The following is a 22,846-nucleotide window of genomic DNA, read 5'->3' on the forward strand; positions in this document are numbered from 1 at the left end:
ATAACGGAGTTTTACATAAATTCATGCAGTTTCTGAGCTCAGAGTTCTACATGATCACCATTGTTAACAGCTAACCTGAGAATGCAACTTTAAAAAAAAGGGTTTTGTGATTTACACATGAAAGAAGTGAAACTATCACGGTACTCAGACAGATGAAAGGCTTAACAGACAATCAATTTTTCAATGTATAATTTCAGTTACATCACACTGCAAATTTTTGCTATAAATTCTGTGATACGATCGAGCCCTCCACAATCACCTGATGAAGGAGCGTCACTCCGAAAGCTAGTGTGCTTCCAATTAAACCTGTTGGACTAATGTTGTGTGATTGGAGTTGTGTGATTTTTAACTTTGTACACCCCAGTCCAACACCGGCATCTCCGAATCATGTGTGTGGATTGCAAGAGAGCACGAGAAATGTTGAGGAAGATAACTCAGCCTAAGAACGGTCTGTAAATTTGAAATTCCTTTCCATGTCTGAGAGCCATATGAGTGCGTAGCTTCAGATATTAAGCCAAGTACCTGCCTCTTATTTAAAATTTAGTACTCACTTATACAGCAGAGGGAGGTGATAGCCTAGTGGTATTATTGCTGGACTGTTAACTCAGAGGCCCAGACAATGTTCTGGGGTCCCAGGATCAAACCTTGTCATGGCAAATCAAATTTGAATTCAATAACTGATGACCATGAAATGATTGTTGCTAGAGCCTTTCTGATTCACTAATATCCTTTAGGGAAGGAAACTGCTGTCCTTACCTACTCAAGCCTACATGTAACTCCAGACACACAATCATGTGGTTCATTCTTAACTGCCCTCTGGGCAATAAATGCTGTCTAGCCAGTAACGTCCTGTGATTGAATACATCCACCTGTTATTGACAAATAATTGGACCCCTCCCCTTGGTTTTAAGATCAAATGTCTACTCCTGAAATAATAGTTGTCATGTCAAACAACTATATTATGAAGTATTTATCACAATTTCCTCCAATATAAAATAATTGAGTCTTACCTGTGTGTTTCTGAACCATTATGCAGTCCCCTGCCAGCTCTAACTAGTAATACGCTTTGGGAAGATCGAAGATTTAATTTTCTGTTTATGCTAAGCTTGCTGATCTGGCTGCGGAATCCTGAGTTGGGGAAAGGAAAGTCAGCCAGGGCTCATGTCTCAATAACTAGTTAATGGTTTCTGCCAGGGTTGTGGATATGCTGATAGTAGGTAAGAACATACATCCATGCTTGTGCCTTGATTGTATTACAATGAATAATGACCACATGGACATGACTCAGAGTATTGTGTGCCCCTAAGAAGTTGTGCCTCAGCAAATATCAGCATGATGAAAAAGAAGGAAAACTGAAATTAAGCAGAATTTGTCAGCAGGGGTGTATAATGCAGGGACAGAGTCAGAAAATGAGAAATGCCATCTACTGCCCAACGCGTAATGGCTAAGCTAAAGCTGGGCATGCGGTTGATATTGTTGCAGTCTTTAAATCGATTGACACAAAACCAAGGGGTGGGGGGAAAGAAATTCTATTTTAAGAGCAGACTTTTAGGTTTTAGTATATGGTTAAAACCTGCCAGATGTAAAATGCTGTCTTGTTTCATTCAGAAAAATTGAACAGGCCACAGCCCGAGACATGATCATAGAAACTGAGATTATGTAAATAAAAACCAATCTGGAGTAAATGCACTTAAACTACAGAATCATACTAATTAACAGTACAGATATTTTAATAGATTTATTAATCCATGGTGGAAGCCCATTCAGCTTGTCATGTTTGTGCTAGAAGTTTGAGAGAAATCAAGATCTAAACTCATTTAATTGCTCTCTCCTCTTGGTCCTCTATCACTTGTTTCAAATATTTGATCAATTTGTTATTAGGAAGATACAATGGTCTCTATCTTAACCATTCCCTGCAGCACGACATCAGTGCCAAAAGCTTTGGAGGACTTGAGCTATAGGGAGAGGCTAAACAGGCTGGAGCTGTTTTCCCTGGAGTGTCAGAGGCTGAGGGGTGACCTTATAGAGATTTATAAATTATGAGGGGCATGGGGCATAAATAGACAAAGTCTTTTCCCTGGGGTGATGGAGTCCAGAACTAGAGGGCATAGGTTTAGGGTGAGCGGGGAAAGATATAAAAGAGATCTAAGGGGCAACTTTTTCACACACAGAGGGTGTATGGAATGAGCTGCCAGAGGATGTGGTGGAGCCTGGTACAATTGCAACATTTAAGAGGCATTCGGATGGGTATATGAATAGGAAGGGTTTGGAGGGATATGGGCCGGGTGCTGGCAGGTGGGACTAGATTGGGTTGGGATATCTGGTCGGCATGGACGGGTTGGACCAAAGGGTCTGTTTCCGTGCTGTACATCTCTACATCTTGGAGTGCCGTCACTAGCGGTGTTCCGCAAGGATCTGTTTTGGGACCATTGCTGTTTGTCATTTTTATAAATGACCTGGAGGAGGGGTTAGAAGGTTGGGTGAGCAAGTTTGCGGATGATACGAAAGTCGGAGTTGTAGTAGACAGTGAGGAAGGATATGGCAGGTTACAGCGGGATATAGATAAGCTGCAGAACTGGGCAGAAAGGTGGCAAGAGTTCTTCAATGTAGCTAAGTGTGGAAACCAAAATGAAAAACACTATTCTGAAGCCCCTACCTGAGTCACAGCCCTAGCATGGACATCCACATGGAGGTGACCAAATGTTCAGAGTATGTGGGTAGGGAGGCAGGATTGAATAGGAGTGGGGTGAGGCACAGTTTCCAGGGTGAGACGCAGGCAATAAAGCAGCTTCAGGCTCCATGATATGAGACTCAGCACGACTTCCTTCCACTTGTGTCTTGCTGGATCTGTGAAGGGTAGGCTAGCCCAGGTTGTGGAACAGAGTCACCTCGATGACACTTATTCAGCGAGTCGTGAGTTCATGGAATGCCCTGCCAGTAGCAGTGGTGGACTCTCCCTCATTATGGGCATTTAAGCGGGCATTGGATAGGCATATGGAGGATAGTGGGCTAGTGTAGGTTAGGTGGGCTTGGATCGGCACAACATCGAGGGCCGAAGGGCCTGTACTGCGCTGTATTCTTCTATGTTCTATGTTCTACGACTATGGTGATTATTTAAAAGTGATGATTCCACATAGCCATCTCCTCAACCAGACAGAATAGTCTTTACCCTACTTAGACCAGCAGAATTCCTCATTTTACCGATCTTAAAATCTCCTTTATCCACTTGAAGTGGTCCCAATATCTCAAATAACTCATGGTAACTGGGTTATTTACCAACATTATCCAAATAAATCTATGTTTAGCAATATTTTCTCCGATTTTAGAATCGAGTCTCCAAGCTGCACACCATATTTGTATTGAGGGTGAGCCATTGTTAGTTTGTTATTCTTGTACTCTATTCAAAAAACCCAAAATGCTGTTGATCTTTTTCTGTCAGATTTATCCCATCTGTGCAGGTTTTAACTAAGACTCATAGGCATCATTTTAACCTGTGAGTCAGAAGGTCAATGATTCAAGGCTGCTAGAAAAAATGGAACACATTGTCCAGATTGACACTTCATTGCAGCACTAAGGGAATAGATTCACTTCCAGGTGATGTGTTAAACTGAGGTTCCATCTGTCCTTTTTGGGTGAATGTTAAAGATCGGAAATCTCTGGAAAAAGGGCTCTCACGAAGGGTCACTTGAACCCGAAACGTTAGCCCTGCTTTCTCTCCACTCAGGAAGAAAGTGAGGACTGCGGATGCTGGAGATCAGAGTTAAGAAGTGTGGCACTGGAAAAGCACAGCAGGTCAGGCAGCACCCAGGAATGATGAAGGGCTTATGCTCAAAACGTCATCTCCCCTGCTGTTTGGATGCTGCCTGACCAGCTGTGCTTCTCCAGTGCCACACTTTTTGACCCTTTCTCTCCACAGATGCTGCTAGACCTGCTGAGTTTTGTCAGCAACTTCTGATTTTATTTCTGATTTCCAGTGTTCACACTTAATGTTAAAGATCCTTTAGTAAAATTTCATTTAGAAAAATGTGGAGTTTTCACTCGTGCCATTGACCAAAAGCTGATTGATTACTTATCATTGCCTCATTGCTGTTTGTGTGCCTTTGCTATGTGGAAATTGACTATTAGGACTGACCTAAAACTAAGGTACTTCATCAGCTGTAAGAGTTTTTGCAACTTAATATTGAGTTCACCACCCAATCCCATTCCGTCCCTTTTTGTTAAAGCTTTAGTTGTTGCATTCTCTGTCATCTCCTCTCTCCCCTCCCCCTACCGCAGTGGGACTGTCTGTTCCTTCCAGTCTGACAGTTAAAGACACCACGTCCTGCCATCCTCACATTCCGATCACTTAACCTGCACTGCCAGAAGCCTCTCTCTCCCAGGACCCCCTCCCCCACTAAATGCTGCCTCCTCCACACTTCACATCGGCTCTGATGAAGAGTCGTCTAGACTCAACATCAGTTTGATCTTTCTCCATGGCTGCTGTCTGAGCCGCTGTGATTTCCAGCATTTTTAAAAAATTTTCAGTACAGATTTCAGCATCTGCAGTAGTTTGCTCCTACAGAGCTTTTGAGATGTTGTGGAGGAGCTGCCACAGTTCCTACATTACTGAAGTAACTACACTTCAAACTGCCTCACTGGCTGCACAGCATCAGAGTCGTCCTTAGATTCAGAAAGGTACAGTAGAAATATTTGTCTTTTTTTTTTGCACTTATACTTTCAAGAGCATTATATTTTATAATTTAGAGTTCTGTGTTCATCCACATTCTTTTTCATTTTCCATTGGCAACGACTCCCATGCTGTCACTCGTCCACCCAAAATTCCTAATAAGAAGTAAGAAAGTTACAGCAATAATACAGCAGTTTCTGTAAGACCTCACAAGAAATGCTAACAACAGCCTACAGATAAACAGCTGGCCTGTTCCGTTGAAAGATGTGGATGTTTTTCCATAGTACCTGGTACATTGCTCTAGATAAAAAGAATATAATGGAACAATGAGACAATAAAGTTGGTTGCACCTGCAGCTTTTCATTTCTCTCGTTTCCAAGGTGACACACTGAAGGTTTGCTGACTGCTGTTATGTAACAGTGCTTCTTACAGGCAGCACCTCAATTATATTTCACAACGTGACTGACATTCCCACCTCTAACACAGTGGATGGAAAACTTCACATGGTGTTCAGTGTTTATTTTAAACGTTTTTACAAATCTTGTACTTGTCAAGTGTAGGTACTGGGGAATAGAACATTCTTCTGCTATCACCCTGTAAGGACACCGAGCACTTTCAAGTCAGGTGTAAGTTCTTGAAGCCGTGTTCCTCTCTCTGGGCCAACAACGCAGCTCAGTGACTAAGTCGGTAAAGTGTGGAGCTGGAAAAAGCACAGCAGGTCAAGCAGCATTAGAAGGGCAAGAGAGTCAACATTTCAGGTCGGGACCTTTCATCAAGACTCAGGAAGTCCCGACCTGAAATATTGACTCTCCTGCCCCTCTGATGCTGCTTGACCTGCTATGTTTTTTTCCAGCTCCACGCTTCTTCAACTCTGACTTTCTAGCATCTGCAGTCCTCACTATCTCCAACCTTGGTGGCTAATCCTGTCTTGGGAGTGGTCCCAAACTGTACCCTCATCTCCTCGTTTCCTCTGTGGGATCAAGATTGTTGGGCTGCTTTACCTGGCTTTGTGCCCAGATAGCTTCAGTTGTCCATGCACAGCCAGTGTCGGGAAATCAGCAAGTTTAAACACACAGCAGAATAGGTACCCAGCTGGAATTTGTGGCACCCAGATAATCTAGGGCAATGCTCCCCAAAAAGTACTGACATGAAGATAAGCCACTCGATTGTTGATGTCCACACCACCTATAGTATGTGTAGGAAATGTGGACATAACATTGGGGGAAGTTAAAGCAGAGATGGTCCAGTCAGTTTGTTAGGGCCTTTTACCCTTGCTGATGTTGGGTTCCTTCAGCAAGTTTAATGTCCTGAGGGTTGAAATTTACAGCATTATAGATGCATTGAGGAAAGATGCAGACCAAGGTTAGCAAACTTCTAATTGTGTATTGATCTCTCTGGATATGTGCAATATCCACAGAATCCTCTGCGAAAACAGGGGAAAAGAAGCAAACTATCAGACTATCAAGTACAAACTTTAACTAATTCATTTATTTAGAGTTTCACTAGTGAAGGGAAAGGAAGACTTGTATTTAAGCAGCATTGATCGTGAGCACAGGAGTTCCCACACACAGTGTAGCCAATTAAATGTTGAAGTATTGTCAGTTTCCTGCTGCAGTTCAGGAAACTTGCTAGTCAATTCCTGTAAAGCAAGATCCGAAAAACAATCATGACTCAGTCATATTTTTCTGGGAAAGCACAGCAGGTTAGGCAACATCAAAGGAACTGGAGAATCGACGTTTCGGGCATAAGCCCTTCTTCAGGAATCCAGCAACACATTTTTAAGCTCTGATCTCCAGCATCTGCAGTCCTCACTTTCTCTCAGTCATATTTTTCAACAATATGATTGAGAAATGAAAATCAGCCATGCCAGTGAGGAGAATTTCCCTCCACTCTTGAAAGTGGTACCACAGTGTCTTTTATATCCACTTGAGAGGGAGAGCAAGGGTTTAACATCTCACCTGAAATACAGGCCATCCTACACCATCTCTGTGCAGTACTTAAGCTTTAGCCCAGATTTTGTCTGCAGTGGGATGTTTTAGTCTTTTGACTTAATTGCTTTCATTCGATGGGTTAGAACAAAGATCTCATGGGTTTTGATGGCATCTGACCATCTCATAGCATCATTGATTTCTCCCCAGAGTGTATATCATGTCTGGATTGTGGCTGCAGCGGCCAGTCCTTCCACATGTGGCACAGGTGAATGGCATTGGCTCGAGGTCATCTGTTTGTTTTTGTCCTTAGAGTGGGCATTTCTTTTTCCCCATCCAGTCAATTTTTTTTTTGTCCTCTGCCTTTTGCATGCTCTTGACTGCTTGTCTTCAGACTCTCCTGCCAGCAGTGAGGAATTCCCACGCATCAATTCCGATCCCAGTCAATTGAGATCTTGCTTGTCAAAATCCCTGTATCATGGACATGGGCTACACTGCGGCCTGTTACTGATAGCAAGCTCCTCATAGCAAATGCGCCTGCTGTACATCTCACTCACGTGACCCCAGCCAATTAAACCACCGCCAACTCGCAAGGCAGACGGGCATCCGTATTCGCTAGTGTACTTCCACATTCAGCATTCTGGCTTCCCAGACGATACCCAGTGTCTGTCTTGAGGCAGTGGAAGTGGACGCTGCTTTTCTGGGTGTGCCTACCTGCTTCAGTACTTTAAAGGACAGTGTTGGGAGCAGAAGTCTGATCAACACAGAGTTTTGTACTTTCAGTTAGTTTACTGTTGGTCCACACTCCTCACCTTTGACATGCCGACGTATCATTGGCAAGCCTGGTGCTGATTTCTCCGTCATGGGGCAGGTTACTGGGAATTGTTGGTACATGAGCCTCCAGGATAATGATGTCAGTGGTGATGGAAGTAGGGGTCTCAGCATCTTGATCTTCCTCATGCTGAGTGTCCGTCTGAGCCCTTTGTAGACCTCAGACAGCACGGCACTGTCAGCTAACAAACATCTGAACATCTGAGGGCAGTACTTCAGTCTTGCCAAGTTGAGTAGCTTGCAAATGGGCACCTTCATTTGATTTACCATGCTCGAGAGAGTTAAAAATCCCACAACACCAGGTTCTAGTCCAACAGGTTTATTTGGAAGCACTAGCTTTCGGAGCGCTGCTCCTTCATCAGGTGTCCAACACCAGCGTCTCCAAATCATGCTAGAGTGTGTGTGTATGTGTATGTATGTGTGACTCCCCAGTCAGTACAGTATTTAAAAACAATGGAATCAGTCCACAGCAAGTTAAAAATGCTCTTTGTAAGCTGTTTTTCTTATCATTTGGTAGGATATTTGATTTAAACAAAACAATTGGCATTGCAATGTTGCATGCGTGCAGTGAGAATCTTGCTTTTTGACCTCCAACCAGAAAAGAGATTCATCACCCACCCTTGATTGGTGGCAAAGGTGTGAGAAACACCAAAGCAAAAATTTTTATTTTAAAAGAAACACAGGAGATACTCAGGTTAGGAAGCATCTGCAGAAGGCGAAACAAAGTTAATGCTGCAAATCTGCTTGTCCTTCAGCAAATCTGCTTATTCAACATAAGTGGCACTAGAAGAAAGTTCCTGTACCTTACACAAGAAAGAGAACAATTGGTCTGTTCACACATCATTCCACTATCCTTCACCTCTGCAGACAAATTCTGATTGTTCAAACCGATTATCAAAGTTGAAAAGCATGAACTATCCAGGAATTTGAATTAAACTACATGAACCATGCAGAGAGAATTCTGTGGTAGAATGTTTGAATTGTTAAGTAATTTGTGTTTCAACAAAGAATGGAAAATTATATTTTAAACCATTAAGAAATGAATTGAAACTATCTTCATACTTTGTCATATTCAACATAGAGTCATAGAGATGTACAGCATGGAAACAGACCCTTCGGTCCAACCCGTCCATGCCGACCAGATATCCCAACCCAAACTAGTCCCACCTGTCAGCACCCGGCCCATATCCCTCCAAACCCTTCCTATTCATATACCCATCCAAATGCCTCTTAAATGTTGCAATTGTACCAGCCTCTACCACATCCTCTGGCAGCTCATTCCATACACGTACCATCCTCTGCTTGGGAATAAAAGCTGGTCCAACAAGTCTGGAGCAGCCTGACCAGGTGCCTGTTACTAATCTCTCCAGAGCCATTAATCTCTTTAGGCACACAATCCCAAGAGCAAAATAAGTGTAAAAAGGTCGGAAAATTCCTTCCCCAGTAGAATTACAATTAGCTTTATTGCCACATGAGTACAGTGAAAGGTTTACAGATCGCCATCTTGGGTACTGAAGTACCCAGGTACAAGTTATTAAATAAGAAAAATAAAGAAATAAAAAGTCTAACATTAGGTACAAAAATACCAAAACATTGGAATAAATTAGGGGGGAAAAAAAGAGGTTGGAATTATAGTTCTTCCACCTACATCAGTACATGCCCAGACCACGCCAGGACCTGGAGGCATGTTGAAAGGGGGAAAAAAAGCACAGTTCAATTCTGATTCCACCCTGATATACTGTTCTTTCCTTGGGCTTTATTTGCTGTTCACCATCTGTCACTCGCTTGAAAATAAGATCTCTTTCAGACTTACCAGGATCAACTACCAGGTACTCACCTCGTTAAAAGCTAACTTCTGCTAAACTTGATAGAGGTGTGCAAGGTAATGAGAGGCATAGATAGAACAGAGAGCCAGAGATGTCTCCCCACGGCACAAATGGCTGTCAGGAGAGGTCATAATTTTAAGGTGATTGGAGGAAGGCATGGGGGAGATGTCAGAGGTAGGTTCTTTACACAGAGAGTAGTGGATGTGTGGAATGCACTGCCAGGTGGTAAAGTCAGATACATTGGGGACATTTAATTGACTGCTGGACAAGCACAGGGACAGCAGTAAATTGAGGGGTGTTGAGGTTAGATTGGTTTTAGATTAAGATAAATGCTCGGCACAGCATCATGGGCTGAAGGGCCTGTACTGTGCTGCGCTGTTCTATCTGTTCCTGGGGCCATTGTATCTAAAGGAATCCTTTTCATTAAGGCTCACCTGCTGTTAAGCTTCAGGCTTGGCCGCTCAAAATTTATTTGGTATGTTCTCAAAGTCCACAAGTCATTCTCAGCTAACAGTTTACAATTGCAAATCAAAGTCAATAAAAGAATAAGGATAATAATGAAAAATCTGCAAGGATTCTAATAATATCACCTACTATGTGAGGAGACTAAATCTGGCCACTGTATACCAGATGAGGTCAGATTAATGACCTGTATAATTACTGAATGGCGTCCTTTGTTTTGACTGAATGTTTCAGTGAACACCCTCACTCCCATTCAGATAATCATCTATCATAGAATCCCTACAGTATGGAAACAGGCCCTTCCAACAAGTCCACACTGAAGAGTATCCCACCCAAACCCATTCCCCCATTCCTCTACCCTATTACTCTACATTTACCCCTGACTAATGCACCTAACCTACACGTCTATGGATTGTGGGAGGAAACCAGAGCACCTGGAGAAAACCCACGCAGACACGGGGAGAATGTGCAAACTCCACACAGACAGTCACCCGAGGCAAGAATCGAACCCAGGTCCCCGGTCCTGTGAGACAGCAGTGCTAACCATTGAGCCACCATGCCACCCTGTTTGCTTCACCACATTGCTCTGGAAACTTCAATGATCTGGGCAAAATAATATGAAGATGTTCCTTCACCCATTGCATGGATTTTGTTAAGCTCTGAACAAAGCTTTAACTCGAGCATTCATCATTCTTGCTATGAAGGTCAACTCACTGGCATCAGTCTGACAATTTCCTCCTGCCAATTTGAACTTTGCCCTCTGGTATTGTTGATGATATTGCGACTAATATGTATTTATATAGTATTTAACATGATGAAATATTCCAAGGTGCTTCACTGGACCATTGTAAAAGAGAGTGCCTCACCAGTCCATTTATGTGGAGATACTCGGATAGGTGACCAAAAGCTTGATCAAAAAAGTAGGTTTTGAAAGATGTCATTAAGGAGTAATGCGAAGCAGAAAGGTGGAGGGGAGGGGTATACCAGAGGCAACTGAAGCTGCCAAAGCAATTATGATTGGTGATACTCAAAAGGCTAGAATTTGAGGAACATGGGATTAGAATTTTAAAACCAAAAGATTCCTCAGCTGGGAGCCAATGTTGGTCAGTACGCACTGGGATGATATGAAAACAGGACTTATTGTGAGTTAAGGCATAAGAGATTCAGATGACCAGTTTATTCATTCATAGAATCCCTACAGTATGGAAATAGGCCATTTGGCCCAACAGGTCCACATCAATCCTCTGAAGAATATCCCACCCCTATCCTATTACTCTCCATTTCCCCTAATGCACTTAGCCTACACATCCCTAAACGCTATGAACAATTTAGCATGGCCAATTCACCTAACGTGCACTTCTTTGAACTGTGGGAGGAAATCCACGCAGACACGGGGAGAATGTGCAGTTTCCACACAGACAGTCACCCGAGGCTGGAAATGAACCCGGGTTCCTGGCGCTGTAAGGCAGCAGTGCTAACCACTGAGCCACCGTGCCGTCCTTTACAAAGGGTAGAATGTTGCAGGACAGGCATTGGAATAGTGAATCTAGAGGTAACAAAGAGGGCTTCAGTGACAGATGGGCTGATCATGTCTGGCAATCATGCGAGGGTGAGAATAGGCAGTCTTTGTGTGAGGCCAGAAACACATCTCAGGATTAGCTTTGATATCAAGGTTACAATCAGACTGGCTTAAACTTGGACTGTTGCCAGGGCGAGTGTTTATCTAGGGAATGGAGTTGGCATGGGGCCTGTAAACAAAAGCTTCCCTCTCCCTATTCCCAATATTAAATTCGAGCAACTTTCTACTTATCCTGTCCAGACGTCGGGTAAGAGAAGTGTTGTTGTGGTAAACCTGGGCATCATCAATGTACGTGCACTGTGTATTTGGTTGATGTTGTAAAGAGACAGCATGTAGAAGAGAAATAGAAGAGACTTAGGATAGATCCTTGAGGGATACCAGAGGGAATAGAGCAAGACAGGAAGCTATTGCATGTTTCTCTGTGGCTTTGGTAAGATAAGAATAGAAAGTCCCACTCAACTTGTTTGATATTTCATTCATAAGACTATACCTTTGGTGTTGCCTTAGTGCTACCTTGGATTATGTACTTAAGTCTGTATTCAAATCTAAACCCAGTGGTTTCTGATTCAGAAGTAACCATTAAGTCAGCCTGCCCTTTACTACAACTCTGTGTACTTAGTATTTGTCAAATCTCTGTAAGTAGTACAGTTGCTGTCACAGACAAAGTCTCCAGAGCTGGTGAGAAAGATAAACATATAGAGCTTAAGAAGGCTGCTTAACTTAGAACAGTCAGTGAAATTTGTACAAATAGTAGAAAGATAAATATTTAATTTTTTTAACTCATGGTATCTGGTTCCAGTGACTTCACAATATAGACTATACTCCATCCATGGACTCTATCCAGTGTTCCAGTCATGTTCAATGTAGGTTAAAATAAATTTGAACTTGTGCTTACTTTTACCTCACATTATTGTTTAAAATCATCTTGCAATTGCTTTCCCTATTTCAGAACATCAGAATGAGAGGCAGAAGGAGAATATTTGGATTTTCAAGTCTACTTTGCCATTCAGTAGAATCAAATACATGAACCTCACTTCCCATCAGAGCCTTACCCATTAGTTTTTAAAAATGTATTGATCTCTGTCTTGAGTATGCTCACACAAAACAGCCACAGCTCACTGATGGAGAGAATTTCAAAGACACATCCTTTTGCGTGAAGTAATTTCTCTAGCCCCTTATAATAAGACTGTGGTTCATAGACTAACTGACCAAGGTGAATTTTCTTCTGTCAAGCTCAGTCAGAATAAGCTTCAATGAGATCATGTCATTCTTCTGAACTCCGGGGGATATTGGCCCAGACTACTCAATTACTCCTCATTGGGCAATCCAATCATTCCTGGAATCATTGAAGCTCTCTTCCCTTGGAGGAAGCACACCAATGTTCTGTCCAAAGCAAGAGCCCAAACCAATAGGAGAACTAGGCAAAGTTGTCCAGGTATGATCTCATCAGAGTCCTATACAATTACAGCTAAGATTCCCTTGCTTTTGTACTCTTTGTAATAAAAGCTTGCTTGGACTATAGGCTGACTCACTATTTATTTTTCTGATTACTTGCTATACCGGTACATTAAGTTTCCGTGACTCCTGTGCAGACCCTGCTGAGTATCAACATTTCCCTAAAATAAATGCTACTTTTCCATTTTTTTCTAGGATAATAAATATTTTCTCACTTCTCCACATTATATTCCATCTTGCTTACTTCTGTCCACATTCCTTTGCAGGTTCTTTCCATTACTCTTACAGCTTACCTTTTTCATCTTTCATAGGATGTGCACATCACTTACTAGGCCAGCATTTATACTTTCCCTCCTACCATGACAATTGTTGGCAAAATGTGGGTGCATTGCTCTTTATTCTCGTATCTAAGTCATTGATAGCAACTTGATGGCCCATGTCCTTATCCTTATGGTATCCCACTAAAGTCCACCGCTCCAATCTGCCCTTTTGTTCTTTCTGTTTTATGTCACCCATTTAAGCAATCTATGCTGATGTATTACTCTAGTCCCATGGTCCCTAGTACTATATAGCAATCCACAGTGTGGCATCTTATTACATATTTTTGAAATTTTTGCTGCACTAAATCCATTTGTTTTCCCTCATATGCCCTGCTGGGTACAACCTCAAAAAAAGTTTTTTTCACTTTCTTCAATTTGGATTAACTCTGCCCAATTATTTTAGAGTTTTTGAAATAGCCTGATGTGACATTTCTAATAGCAGATCCCGATACTTACCTTACCACTGATTCCAGGATACCCAGCCTATTGTTCCCTGTTTTCTCTGTCCCTATACTTCCTTGAAAATGATCGTCTTTTTGCCTTCCAACCATTTCAGAATTCTGCAAAATCAAAACCAACAAAGAAACAAAAAAAGATGTGCACGCATTGTGTTTCTTGTGAGCGCACATCTCAAAATACTTCACAGCCATTGAAGTGTTTTTAAAATTATGATCACTGTTGTAATGTAGGAAACAGCAGCTAAGCCACACATCGAAATATGCCACAGACAGCACTGTGATAGTGAAATATTTGCAAAGGTACCAGAGATAGCTCCCCTGCTCTTCAAAATAGTGCCCCTGGGATCTCTCTCATTCATACCCAAGACCTTTGTTCATCACCTGAAAGACTGCACCTCTGACAATGTAGTATTCTGTTAGTATTGCACTGAAGAGTCAGTCTTCATTCTTGTTCTCACGGCCTGAAACAGGTCTTGAAACCAGAGCCAAGTGATTCAGAGTCAGTCATGCTGCCCACTGAGCCTCAGCTGACACTGTAATGTGGCCAATATCTAAGTAACCATCTGCTTTAAAACCCAAAGGTGCAGGTTATCAAGTCAAGGAGATTTGTTGGATTTTAATCACCAATGGTTTCTCCAGTAGTGTTGATTTAAGGTCATCTTTCTCAATTCAAAATGTTTTTGTATCTTCCATTGTGAAGACATGCAAAAGTATGTGTTTGCTCTCTTTGCCATGTCCTTACTCCCATTATAATTGTGCTTCTAAGGCACAACATTTACTTTGCCTAATTCATTCCATTTTACATACACCTTTTTATGTTCTTTTTATGTCTCTTCCTAGTTTAATCTAATTGTATTCTCTCATTTTATTAATTTCTGATGGTCCTTTGCTAAATTTTAATATCCACTCGATCCTCAGGCTTTCCACTCTTAGCTGCTTCTTTAATCTCATATTATCTTTAACTTCTCTTGCAATTTGCAGTCGGACTAGTTTTCCTATGGGGTTTTTATTCCTTAAGGCAACTTGTAGTTATTGTGATTTGAGAGTAATTTCTATAAATGCTTGCCATTTCCTATCTACCTTCATACCTAGCTTTCCAATCTAATTTAGCCAACTCATCCCTCAGGCCCAAGTAGTTTGCTGTGTTCAAATTTATGGCTCTAGATTTGGACATAATTAAGTAACTTTTAAACTTAATATAAAATTTTTCATATGGTCTCACCTCCCTTTATGGTCGATACTGCAGGGTTATTAAATAACCCTTTCTCATTAGCCAAACTGTCTAGTTGGCTGATTGAAAACTAACTTAAATGGATTCCATGTACTCTGTCTGTACACTGTGGTTTGTCTGTTGGTTAAGAAGATTAAAATCCCTGTGAATGCTTTATTCCCTTTGTTACACCAACCTCTAATTTTCTGATTTATACTCTGACACTACACCTACCCTCAAGAGGCCTGTAAGCAGCTCTCATCAGTTTCTTGCCCACTGTTGTTTCTTAATTACAGTGAGACTGATTCTATGTCATGATTTCCTAAAATGTCAACCTGTGATCAGAGTCACTCCTCCTCCTCCCATCCCATTTTACCTATTACTTCAAAAAGGCAAGTGTTACATCATACTTAGTTCCTACCCTTGGTCACTTTGCAACCTTAATTCTATAAAGGCTGAAAGATCAACCTCATTTATTTCCATTAATGTTATCAATTCTCTATTTTGTTGCAAAATGTTTTATCCATCTTGGGTAGAAGAAGTGTAGATTTAACTTATGTCTACTTCTTCCCTCGTGTCACCTCAGTCACTCTTAATTTTGATAAGTTCTCTGTCCCTTTCTAACCTGCTCATTTTTATCCAGTATGTTACTGAGTTCTATGACATTTACCTTATTTTTGGTCCTTTTGGATTTACCCCAACTGAATTCCCCCCTCGTACTGCCACACCACCCCCCCCCCCCCACCACCCTCAAATCACTACTGACCTCTTCACAAACTTATTCGAAAACAAGGCCGTGATCATGATCAGTCTCAATGCTGGATCATAAAATGAAGCTGTGTAGTTTCTTTTTATAGGGTGAGGATAGAAAGCCAGTGATTGGTTTTAATCCAAATATCTCTTTTTTGAGTTGCTGCCCAGAAGCAAGAAATGAAATCAAGGTAGGAAAAGTTCCATATCCACAAACAGACCACAGTTCACTGGATTTCATGGCCTGATGAAGTCAGAGAGGGATTTTCTAGAGAGTTTTTTTCTCAATTCAACCCAGATTTTTCTCTCTTTTGGTCTGTCCAGGAAGATTGTGTGTCTGTAGGAGTGAGGGGTAGGATATCCCTCTTCCTGATGCTCCTGCCCTTGAGTATGGTAGTGTCCCAGCTGGTCTTTTTCTGGTGCCATTTCTTTAAGTCCCTTTGTAAAGTTGTACCACTGACCATTTTGGACATCTGTGGCTGATTTTATACTCACAGCTCAGGCAGTATCACTTCCAGAAAAGCACAGCCATTCTACAACAAATGAGACAGCTTGAGGGGCTGAATATGTATGTTTGTAAATGGACGCTACCTACTTTTTATAAAGAGCCCATTTAAGTGCCTCAGCAAAACCTCACATCATCAAATTGTCTTTAACCAAAACACCTTAGTAATGAACTAAAGCTCTTTTACTGAATACAATTTTGTCTGTGTATCAATAAACATGAATAATTGCTAAGTATTTTGCTTTCTCAATGCACTGAGTAAATGTTTCTTGTTCTTTGGGCACTATCTTAAATGTTTTATAAATTTTAAGTGTTTTATTAAAACTGGTTTCTTCATAACAGGGTAATGCTTGAAATGCTGCAAAGAACCTTGATTTGATGTCTCAATCAGGCCTCAGTAAATACTACAGTTGTTTCGAGAAAGTCAATTCAAAACTTAGAGTCCGGGTGGGAAAATTAAATAAATGGAACAGAAGGAAGCTAGTTAGCTCACAGCAGTAGTGAAAATTTGGTAGGAAGTCAAATATTCAGCCGAAGTTTATCCTGTCAACATAGAAACTTTACTTTGTGAAGTAAATGCCATGGTGATTCAATAGCAGGAATGTGCCTCTGTGGTTTAGTGTAACTGGCATTGCCCCACATCCTTCTCTCGCAGTATCAGATCAAATCCATGTTGCCAGCAGTCCTGTCCCACCTCGAGAAGATTTGACTTTCTAAAGCTCATGCTCTTAATTCATCCAAGAGAAGTCTCCCCTTGACCGCACCTACTCCATCATGCTTATAGTAGCTCCCATCAATTCTTGGTGATTCTGCTTCATCCTCCCACAATCCCCCAAGGGCTTTGTTTTCCCTCCTCCCCGATGTCTCTGAAACCCCTGCCACCCCACGTCTTGCCACACCCTAATCCTCTGTTTCCTTCCCTTGTCTCTCTCCGTTCCTGTTCTATTTCTTTTTTTGTGTGCTGTGTTCTCAGTTGTTTTCTCTCTCTCTCTCTCGCTCACTCTGTGTGTCTGTCTCTCTCCGTCTCTCTCTCTCTCCGTCTCTCTCTCTCTCTCCGTCTCTCTCTCTCTCTCTCTCCGTCTCTCTCTCTCTCTCTCTCCGTCTCTCTGGCTGCTCAGATTTTGACCTATTTTCTGTACTTCCTCACACCTGTCTTTGATCCCTGTGGCGCGATTAGTTTTGAAGCAGTCATTGTTCTGCCCAGCATTTCTTTCTATCCATGTTTTTCTCTTTCCCCGTCATTAGATTTATTGTTCTTTTTCATTCCAGATCCAGCTTTGGCTGAGTATTGACAGGCACCAGCAGAGAGAGAAAAACAGTTAAAGTTATGGGTCTGTGACTTTTCACCAGAGCTGGGAACAGTTAGAGATGTAATGTAGTTTTGAGGGTAAGGGAAATTGGTCAGGTGGAGGGCAGGAGAGATTAAATAGCAAAAGGTACATGGTGCAAAAGCCATGTATATTCCATCATTTAACTGCTGGTCTTTGACGCGCAGTTTGCATCAGTCACTTTCCACCTTGAGCATCCTGTTGTGAGGCTAGGTGGTGACTGGGAGCTGCCTTTTGGCTTGGAGTGTGTTTTTTCAGAACTGGTAAATGAGTGATAGAAGTGAGGGGATCAAGAGTTATGGGAGAACGGCCGGAAAGTGGTGTCAAGGATTATCAGATCATCCGTGATCTCATTGAATGGCGGAGCATATTTGATTGGATGAATGGTGTGCCACTTCTCCTGTGTCTTACAGACTCAGTAAACCACAAGTGACCTTTTCTTTTCCTCTTCACCAACCACCCCTCTTCCACCGCCCCCCCACCACCACCCCCAAACACACGCGCCAATTAATGTTCCCACCCCAATTCAAGTTGGTAGACCAGAGTCACACTAGGCAGTGTATCAGCTCTGGCACAGTAGGCCCTGCTCTCACTTCTGAATCAGATGGTCCAAGATCCATCTTCCAATGCTGGTTTTGGGAGCTTACTGTGCTCTGACTAGCCCCTGTGTTTCTTTACCTTTTCACGCTGGCTAACCTTCAACAAATACTTCCATGCCTTTTGAAACATTTTGGAATGACCTGGTTCCAAATGAATGCTCCTATAAAAATCCAAATGTCTTTGATGTTGACCCACTGGATCACTCCAGAGTTGACTTTGTGAACAACTTGACGTGCATTTATACACTGGGTTCAGCCAGTTTCTCCTCTCCTTTCACACAGCATTTCAGAAACTGACACTGTACACATCCAAGATGGATATGCTTGTATGTTCTGTAGGAGTACAAGGCAGGGGAGGGGAGGAGGAGACAAACTGGTGAACATCCAAGTCTGGTGAGTAGCTTGGATTACGTTTGAAACCTGACCATGTGTGCAACTATGGAACTGGTGACATTATTAACATCACTGAACATGTCAGGACAAAGAACGTTTATGGATCCTACGTAATCAGATTTAAGCAGTCCCGTGTCGCTGCTAAAACTGCATTTATTGTAAGTTTGCCAGATTTAGACACACCTCCAGCAAACCAGGGCATCACAGACAGCAACAAATCAGCTGTGTGAAGGTTCTCGAACTGGGGCTTGGCTGATGTCATGCTTCCCAAAACAGAAGTGATTCCAAACTTTCTCCAGTTTTGGGGAGGTAGGGAGTGTCCTTATTGTCCAAACAGTTGATAAAATAAGAAGCATCTGGACTAAATTAAATGTAATTTGTATTTGCTGCCTTCGTTTCTTTATCCTGTCCCTCTCTCCCCTTCAGCACTTCCCTTGCCTATTCTTTTTGAAGGACTGAGTCTAGTTGGGTATGTTTTTTTTCCACAGTGGTTCATTACTCTGCAGTATCTCAGCAATGTACAATGTGTCTTTTAGATTCCAAGTCTAGATTGTTGTGCTAGTTGGGTTTTGAACAACGGTGTACCTCACAGGCAAGTCTGATCCTGCCCTCTCACAGTATAGAGATGGAGGCACACATTTTCCCTGCGTCCGCCTGGATGGCAACTGAGTGCGCTCACGGGATTTTCTCAGACAGATGCACACAACCGTCCCAGAGATGCTGTTGGAATGTTCCAACAGCATAGATCTGTAAGGTTATGTTCCACACATTTTAGTACTTTTGACCTGAAAGGGAAATAATGGCTATTATAGATTTGGGAAAGATATTGCAAAGTGTGTGAGAGAGAGAGAGAGTTGCAGGGGAGAACGGGAACTCCAGGATGAAGAGGGACTGAGGGCTGCAGAGGAGGGTGAAGAAGTTTTGAATGCTATCATTATTGTATCATAGAGTCATACAGCGTGGAAGCAGACCCTACGGTCCAACCAGTCCATGCCTACTATGTTCCAAACTAAACTAGTTCCACTTTCCTGTGCTCGGCCCACATCACTCCAAACCTATCCCATTCATAAATTTATCCAAATGTCTTTTCAATGTTGTAACTGTAGCTGCATCCATCACTTTCTCTGGAGGTTAATTTCACACCTTAATTAGTCTTTATGTTAAAAGAAAAGTTGCACTCATGTCCTTTTGTAAATCTTTCTCCTCGCACCTTAAATATATAACCCCTAGTCTTGAAATTCCCCCACCCCTGGGGGTGGGGGAGGGTGGGGGGAACACCTGGCATTCACCTTATCTATACCCCTCGTGATTTTATAAACCTCAATAAGGTCACCCCTCAACCTCCTGTGCTGCAGTCAAAAAAGTCTTTCCAGTCTATTTTTATATCTCAAACCCTCCATTCCCAGCAACATTCTGGTAAATCGTGTTTTGATCTTCATCTAAAATGTCTGAATCGTGACTAACAGGGTTTTCCGATGTGAATCAGCGGCTAAATAAAGCTGAGACTTCAAGTACTGCTGAGCAGTTCAAGATACTTTATCCCCTCAACACTAGATGTACTTTCTAGTTAAGATCCCATCCAGAATCATACAATCCCTGCAATGTGGAAGCAGGCCATTTGAGGCCATTGAATCCACACCGACCCTCCAAAAATCATTCCCCCCACACACAGCCCACTCTACAATCTTGCACTTTCTATGGTAAATACATCTAGCCTACACACTCCTGGTCACTATGGGCAATTTGGCATAGCCAATCCACCTAACCTGCAAATCTTTGGAGTATAGGAGGAAACTGGATCACCAGGAAGAAACCCACACAGACACGGGGAGAATGTGCAGTCACCTGAGGCTGGAATCAATCCCAGGTCCCTCGAGCTGTGAGGCAGCACTGTTAACCACTGAGCCACTGTGCCACCTGATATTAAAATAGAGGAAACCCACACAGACACAGGGAGAATGTGCAAACTCCACACAGACAGTCACCTGAGGGTGGAATCAAACTCTGGTCCCTGGTGCTGTGAGGCAGCAGTGCTAACCGTTCTGTTTGAGTAGGTCACGTGAACATGAACTGCTTTACCCATGCTTCATATCAAACCTTTCTGTGATGCAGGAGTCGCAAAATAAATTCACAAAACATTTGCAGCTCCAGCAATGAGTCCCACTGATTTATTTACTTCATTTGGCCCTTCAAAATATCTTTCTATACCTTTTTCACTTGTACAAGCTTCCCCGCATTTGCCTCAGCCACTCAAGGGTGGTAGCGAGTTGTGAATTCCGAGACTCCCTTGTCTCATTTTCACACTCAATCCCTGACCACTGACCCTAAACTGGCCCTGTTTATTTGGAAACCAGTTAGTGGTTTCCCATAACAGTGAGCTGTGAATAGAAAGGGACTGGCAGAATATGAAAGCTGTCTGATTTGATTGCTGTATGCATTGTTAAGTGAAGAATTGTCAACATACTGTAAGTAAGTATTCCAGTCCCAGTAGAGTTCCCTGTGCTGTAACATTCAGTCATCTGGAAGGCTGTCTTTCTACTGACAAATCACTTGGGGCGAGTGGAAATGCCCATCAGTATATAGTAGCCCCCTTTCACCTGTCGATTCCAATGTGTTTAAATCCAAAAGCATGTTTGCACAGTGCTGGCCTGATGTCAGGTTCTAGGTTGGAGCAGAATGTTCACACATGTACATCAGACTGTAAGCTGCTTTTCAAACAACATTTCATGTCTCCCATGTCACTATTTTTAACCTTGGGTCATTCCTGTTCACAAACTTGACATGAGGTGAAGAGTAAAGGTCAGAAGTTTTACAACCGTAACATCATCCAGTGTGTTTCCTGTATAGGTTTTCAGTTATTTAAGCTGTATCTTTTTGATGTGGATTAAGTGTATGAACCAAGGACATCATTTTTCCCTGTTTTTGCCTGAAATGTTCTACTAAATTCATTTTGAAAAAATGAATGAATTGTAGAGTCACATAATCACCCTTTGGTCCAACTTGTCCATGCCAGCCAGGTTTTCTAGACTGAACGAGTACCATTTGCCTGTGTTTGGCCCATATCCCTCTAAACCTTTCCTATTCATGTACCTGAAAATGTGTTGCTGGAAAAGCACAGCAGGTCAGGCAGCATCCAAGGAACAGGAGAATCGACATTTCGGGCATGAGCCCTTCTTCAGGAATGAGGAAAGTGTGTCCAGCAGGCTAAGATAAAAGGTAGGGGGGAGGGGTGTTGGAAATGTGATAGGTGGAAGGATTGCTATGATCTGGTGATGGAGGAGTCCAAGGACCTTGGTGGAGTTGGAGGGGGATTTGAAGTGTTGAGCCACGGGGTGGTTGGGTTGGTTGGTCCGGGTGTCCCAGAGGTGTTCTCTGAACCGTTCCGCAAGTAGGCGGCCTGTCTCCCCAATACAGAGGAGGCCACATCAGGTGCAGCGGATGCAATAAATGGTGTGTGTAGAGGTGCAGGTGAATTTATGGCGGAGCTACATGTCCTGTTCATGTACCTGTCCAAATGTCTTTTCCATATGGTACTTCCTCTGGCAGTTTGTTCCATAAATGCATCACTCTCTGTGTGAAAACGGTGCCCCTCAGATCCCTTTTAAATCTTTGCCCTCTCATCTGAAACCTTTGCCCCTCTAGTTTTGGACTCGCTTAGTGTGGGGGAAAAGACCTTGGCCATGCCCCTCATGATTTTATAAACTTCTATAATGTCACCCCTCAGCCTCTGACACTACAGGGAAAATAGTCCCAGCCAATCTAGCCTCTCCGTTTAGCTCAAGCCCTCTAGTGCTGGCAACATTTTTGAAAGCTTTTCTATACCTTTTCTAGTTTAACAACATCCTTCCAAAAGCAGGGTGACCAGAAGTGGACCCAGTATTCTAAACGTGGTTGCCCCAATGTCTTGTACAGCTGTAACATGACGTCCTAACTCCTATACCCTGTGCTCTTACCAATGAAGGCAAGCATGCCAAACGCTGCCTTCACCGCCCTGTTTACCTGCGACACCACTTTCAACAAACTATGAGCCTGCACCCCAAAGTCTCCTCGTTCAGCAACACTCCCCAGAGCCCAACCATTAACTGTGCAAGTCCTGATCTGGTGTACCTTACCAAAATGCAGCACCTCACACTTACCTAAATTAAACTCATCTGCCACTTCTCGGTTCATTGGACCAGCTGATCAAGATCCCATTGTATTCTGAGGTAACCACCTTCATAGATGCTGTTATACTTGACCATGATGCGATATGAAAACCCTTTGCCTGTAGTCACTGACTACCAGAAACGTGGTTGGCAATTTGCATGTTTCTGAGCGTTTTGGAAAATAAGGAGGTAATGACCATATTTGTTTTTACTGATGGTTCAGAAATAAATAGTGACTGGACACCAAGAAATTGGAAAAGCACTTTTCAAAACAAAGCATGTCTGGGGAAAGGAGAGATCAGTATAGGACTGTCTTTGGGAAAGTGAAGCAATACCTCAGTGAATGTGGAAATCTCAAGGCAAGCTCTCATATACTTAGGGTAAACCATCA

At 42.5% G+C, this 22,846-nt stretch overlaps 1 protein-coding gene across 4 annotated transcripts in view; it reads left to right on the forward strand.

Moving 5' to 3' along the window:
• vac14 (vac14 homolog (S. cerevisiae)) overlaps positions 1-22,846 on the forward strand; it is a 330,067-nt gene that overhangs the window by 285,163 nt on the left and 22,058 nt on the right. Inside the window, exons 17-18 of one of the 4 annotated variants that reach the window (XM_043707331.1) lie at positions 1,609-1,659; positions 12,242-12,269. The exons of 2 other annotated variants lie outside the window; for them this stretch is intronic. In XM_043707331.1, coding sequence (XP_043563266.1) covers positions 1,609-1,659; positions 12,242-12,254 — 64 coding nt within the window. In that variant the 3' untranslated portion in view covers positions 12,255-12,269. Of the gene's footprint in view, positions 1-1,608; positions 1,660-12,241; positions 12,270-22,846 lie in introns of those variants that run through there. One more of the 4 variants, XM_043707329.1, reaches the window with a different exon arrangement.

Source organism: Chiloscyllium plagiosum, chromosome 17, assembly GCF_004010195.1.
Source record: "Chiloscyllium plagiosum isolate BGI_BamShark_2017 chromosome 17, ASM401019v2, whole genome shotgun sequence".
Lineage (NCBI taxonomy): Eukaryota > Metazoa > Chordata > Chondrichthyes > Orectolobiformes > Hemiscylliidae > Chiloscyllium > Chiloscyllium plagiosum.